The 5,286-nt window shown below is 51.4% G+C and overlaps 1 protein-coding gene across 2 annotated transcripts in view; it reads right to left on the bottom strand.

The window, feature by feature from the left end:
- The window catches only part of LOC118340006 (insulin receptor substrate 2-like), a 12,823-nt gene that overhangs the window by 7,068 nt on the left and 469 nt on the right, over window positions 1–5,286 (bottom strand). The window contains exons 2-3 of one of the 2 annotated variants that reach the window (XM_035677849.1): window positions 2,906–5,277; window positions 1,956–2,452 (exon numbers count right to left, since the gene is read on the bottom strand). In XM_035677849.1, the coding sequence (XP_035533742.1) occupies window positions 1,956–2,452; window positions 2,906–5,277 (2,869 nt within the window). Of the gene's footprint in view, window positions 1–1,955; window positions 2,456–2,905; window positions 5,278–5,286 lie in introns of both variants that reach the window. The other variant, XM_035677848.1, reaches the window with a different exon arrangement.

Below are 5,286 nucleotides of genomic sequence, written 5' to 3' on the forward strand. Positions count from 1 at the left end.
AAAAAAAAAAAAAAAAAAGATCCCTGAGAGAAGAGAGGGGGAAAAAAAACAACCCCCGACTGCCCCACATGTGTACGTGCTAGAGTCCACATGTATGTGCTTGGAGTCTTTTCCCCTCCCTCTCCCTGGTCAGTTACATTCAACAAGCTTTATTAGGGCCATAAAAATACATGCGCTCGATCAAAACAGGAGTACAGAACACGTGCAAACAAACACACCTCGGGGAAGAAAACAAACAACACGTTGCTAATAGTCCTGACGCTGCTAATCAAGTTTCTGAAAGGATGCAGCAGACCATCGTTAACTCACTTTACCACCTGTTTAACAGAAAAACGCAAGTACATGCAGAAGGTCCTTCTGAGAAAATAATTGACTTTCCATCCTGAGGGGGCTTGTGCTGTGTTGGTACATTCCTCTTTATTCACCACAATGTCACCGACTGTGCAAATAATCAGTTTCAGTGTTAAAAATGAAACGTAATAGAACTTCTCTCTCCTCTCTGTACACAGGGGCCTTGTGGTGAAATAAAAGCCACTTTCTATTCAAAATGGACTGGAGCCGGGACAAAAACAGGCCCCTCTCACAGCAACTTTTTCAAAACCCGCTCTGCCAGGAATGCGGACCGTGACATCCAGTTACCTGATGGTGGCATAGCAACTCGCCCACTTTGTTGTTTTCCACCTCCACTGCCTACAAGGACACACACACACACACACACACACAAAAACACATATCCACTTGTGCTGGGCCTCACATGTCAAGCGTACAAACCCCCCCCTCCTCACCCCAGGCCGCTGCACACCCCTTCTACGTGCTCGCAAACACATGTGAGCTCTCTGGGTCCAGTGGGGGACAGAGAGTCAAATGTGGCTTTAATGTCAACATTCTGCTGTCCCTGCGCTCTTCGCTTACACCGTCTGCTGTCCCACGACCACAGCTTTATTTTGTTCGCCGGGGATATTCTGGGACACCGTATTGATCACGGATGGTGGGAGTAAGGGGTCTATAGAGGTCACATTGATGTGCAACACATCCTAAAGCCTACCCAACTGAAAAAAAACAGCCGGAACTGCCCGCGGCTCAGTGTGACATTACAACTGAGAGGAAGCCTTACTTATCAGCATTGTGGCATTCCTTTGGCATTACTGCTAATAACAAGCCATAGTAAACCAATTTTATAGACTTGATAAGGACCTATTTAATACCCCTGCCTCTGTGTTTACTGTATTCTTGTGTCTGATGCTTTAAAATGAATCTCTGCTCTCCTTTCTGTTTTTCCATTCACAATAAGCGTTGGTGGAATTCCGAAATGTGTTTGTGTATTTTTAGTGTCTGCAGCCCACAACAGTAGCAGCGAGGCAGCGTCCTGCTCAGTCATGGTGCTTGTTTACTTCAGAGCCCTCGGCTTGGTCACGTTTCATAGCAGCCTTGTGCTGCGTTCACGTGTTGTGGGAAATGTCAGGGTTACAGAATGGGAATGGTTTCAAAAGCAGTAAAAAAAAAAAAAAGAAAAAAAAGCGTGATTTACTGCAAAAAAAACCTGAGAAGCCACTTCTTTTTGACGCTCCCGCCACCCGAACAAAAAATGCTACTCGTGTTTACAGGATTTGTGAGTACTCCAAAGCAGAAGCTTAAGAGGAGCACCTGAAGGCCACATCAGCACCACCTACTTATGTACTTTAATCCACAGAGACAGTTTGAATTTGAATTTAGAGGAAATGCAAGTTTGGATTCATCCTTGTTTTCTTTTTTTCCCCTCTTCCAACTGCACATCGCAGCTCTTTCACACAGTAAAACCATCTGCTTTGCTCTTTTGTTTGGTTTAAAAAGAGCTACCTTTCACATTCCTGAAACAATTCACTCCCTCCTTTAAAACAAAAACACCTGCAGCACTTTAAGCTGAAAGGTTGGATACATTATTTAGCAGTAACACATCTGACATCGGCCTTGCTCACCTTTGGCAGTGGTTGCAGCCTCCTTGAATCCCAAACAGACATATGGTGTGCTGTGTAATCCATTGATACCCCCTTTGCAGCTGCTGGTGGGTTTGAAGCCAGCCAGGTCCTCGCATTTCTCCATGTCCCTGTTGTCCAGCAGGTTCAAGGCAATGTAGTTCAGTCCGTTCGGGTAGCCGGCCGCGCTCTGCCGGTTCACCGGGCTGCCGTACTCCTCGTCGGAGCCCTCGCTGCTCCGGGACGAGATGTTCTCCACCGAGCTGTGCCTCTTCACCATCTCGCCGCGGGCGAAGGAGGGGAAGACCGGCGTCACCGTGGCGGTAGAGGAGAAGGTCTCGGAGCTGTGGCGCCGGCGTCCCTGCGGATTGGCCCGGATCACCTTGGCGGAGCAGTCAGGGTCAACTGTGGAGGAAGAGGTGGCCCCGAGCAGGAAGACCCCAATGCCTTCTGGGACTCCCTGATCCTCCAGTGGTAGCCTCCTCTCCATGCTGCTCTGGCTGCTGGAGAACAATGTTTATAATATTACAGAAGCTATTAACTAAAGATTTAAAATACAATCCAATTACTAAAATATTAAAAGATATTTACTGGATGTTGAGTTACAGCCACATTCCAGTTACTGTATATTGAAGCTAATACATCCTGTTTGTGATCTCCTTTGTGATCACTGGTCAGTATAAATATATTAAAGGAAATCAACCAAGAATAATGTTTCCTATCTGGATTCATTCATTCAATATTGATTATCAAACGTTTACTTTTACACATTTTTACAAATTAAATTTACACATTTATTCATTGAGTAAAAAAATGTAACAATTAACATGCATGTTCTTTAATATTTCAACTACATATTTGCCTCCGCCTGGGATCAATCACACAGCCAGACTGTTGGAATAAATGAGAATAAATGACAGATATTCCCTCCCTCCCCACACAGATACACATACCTTGCTGTGTTCTGAGGAACAAGCTGTGGAGGCGAGCTGGTCATCCCGAATGTCATCTCAGTGTAGTCGTTTTTCACCTCATCGCCGAGGCCCTGAGACCTTTTCTCACTATCCAGATGGTACACGGCATCCTCCTCTGAGCAGGGGCACATTGATGACTCTGGGAGTGTGTCCAAGCGCTCAGCTGGAGTGTCAGCCCCCTTGGGTGAGTGTGAGCCCAGCTCCAGGTTTATGTAGTCTGTCAGAGACGACCTCCCCGGGCCCCCGCTGCTGGAACCCAGCGACGAAGACCGGCTCTCTGCGGATACAATGGAGGGCGGGGAGAATCTGGCGCCGCTGAAGTCAATGTTGATGTACTCCCCAGGGCTTCGGGGTTCTCCAGGGAGGGGGTGCTCATTCATGCTGGGCAGGGTCCTCAGGGTGTCTAGGGATAGCCTGTTAGGTCTGCCCAGCCTCCCTCTGTAGGGCAGCGTGTCCGCCCGGCCGTGTCTGACTGGGGAGGGTACAGAGGGGCTCAGGGGTGAGGTCTGAGCTGCACTGGGCTGCATCACTGAATAATAGTCTGACTCACCCGCCCTCTGCCTCAAACTCTGAGGGCTCATCAACACATACTGGCTGCTTTCCTCATTCTTAGAGGCCTGAAGTTTAGCAGGGAGCGTGAGGGAGCCGGCCTGGTAAGCCGGCCTCACTGATGTGGGTTCGCCAGCCATCAGGCCCAAGTAGTAATCAGGGGGGGTCTGGAGTGGAGGTGGGTTTCCAGGTGACATGTTCATGTATTCACCATTCCTGTCTGGGCTCTCCATGGACGATTTGGAGCTACACCACATTCTCATGTAGCCGCTGTCTTCCAGGGAGCTGCTGCAGGGGGAGTTGGTCTTGTAGCCGCCGCTGGCAGCCGCCTGAGGGTGCACCCTAGGGTTCACAATCTGCTTTGGCGCTGAGACGCACATGGGGCTCATGGGTACGTAGTTGTCTGCTCTGCCAGACTGGGACACTACACCTGGCGTCATTGGCATGTAGCCATCGTCGGCAAGGTTACTGCTGGAGCTCCTGGATGAACCGATTTCAATGTCTCCATAATCCTCAGGGTAGCACACTTTGGGCGAGGCGGAGTGAGAGTTCTGTCCGTGGGCCATCCTCATGAGCGTGTACTCATCCAGGGAGGCCGAGGACAGCGGCGCCACCACCCTCTGTTGACGTGGTGTGGTGAGGGAGTGCGTCCGCTTCCTGTAAGCCTTGTCAAACGCCAGACCCTCGCCGTAAGCCCCAGACCTGCTGCCATTCGCCCCCTCCATTATCATGTAGCCACAAGGGTCGCTGATGTCACGGGATGGAGGCGTGCTGGACAGAGAGTCAGGGGTGTCGCTGCGGGTCAGGGGGAGGAATTTGGGTTCGCCCGGGCTGGAGCTGTAATCGTCACACAGCATGAAGCCAGTGTCACTGAGGGAGCCAGAGATGGAGGCGCTGCAGCTGAAAGGTCGCCTGGCTTTGTCAGGAGTGTAGATACTGGCCCCCCCTCTGGGAGACATGCTGATGGGGCTGGAGGCGGCTGGAGGGGAGTTGGACACCGGCATGGACCGGCTGTGATGCAGGTTGGAGGAGGACTCTAGCATCCTGCAGGTGCGCCCACTGCTGAGGGTATGGGACCTGCTGAGGTGGTTCCCAGAGTTTGGACTGGTGGGACTTCCAGTCACAGATATGGACATGGACACTGGCCGGGTCACGCTTCCGTCTCCCTCACTGGCCGTTCTTATCCGGCAGGATGTGAACTTTCTCCCCGGGGACGTTGCTGCCATGCTATCTGTCCTGGATCTCCTCACCAGGCCCGTCTGACTGGGGGGGAGGTTGTTGAGGTTGCGTCGTGTGGGCACAGAGATGGGGTTGGTGCTGGCTGACTGGCTTTTGCTCCGCGGCCTGAACTCTGACAGCTCCTTCATGGCCTTCATGGCCTCAAGGATGGTCTCGTGGATGTTCTGCGCCACCACTGAGTCCTCCGCCTGCATCCAGAACTCCCCAGGCCCGGTGACCGCTGACCGGCCCACCTCTATGAAGAAGAAGCTGTCTGAGTGGCCGCATCTGCGGATGTTCATGAGCTGTAAACTGACAGCAGCTGTTTCTGAGTTCAGTTTGACAAAGCTGATGGTCCGACTGGACAAACACAGCCGGTACACTCCAGTGAGGTTCTTGATCTGACCCAAGCCTTTGGATTTCAAGTTGACCTGCCATACCTCCTTATAAGCAGCTGTTGCAGGAGCAATGAGTCCGTAGCTGGTCTCCTCAAAGCCCACTAAAGAGGAGGTGGAAGCGGGGCTGTCGTACACCTTCCCCTCGGCTATTAGATCCGTCAGAACCGTGTACCAGCTCTCCTGCTCCTGCTCGTT

Source organism: Morone saxatilis, unplaced genomic scaffold (genome assembly GCF_004916995.1).
Source record: "Morone saxatilis isolate NCDOM2014 unplaced genomic scaffold, NCSU_SB_2.0 Contig6, whole genome shotgun sequence".
In the NCBI taxonomy this organism is placed as follows: Eukaryota; Metazoa; Chordata; class Actinopteri; family Moronidae; genus Morone; species Morone saxatilis.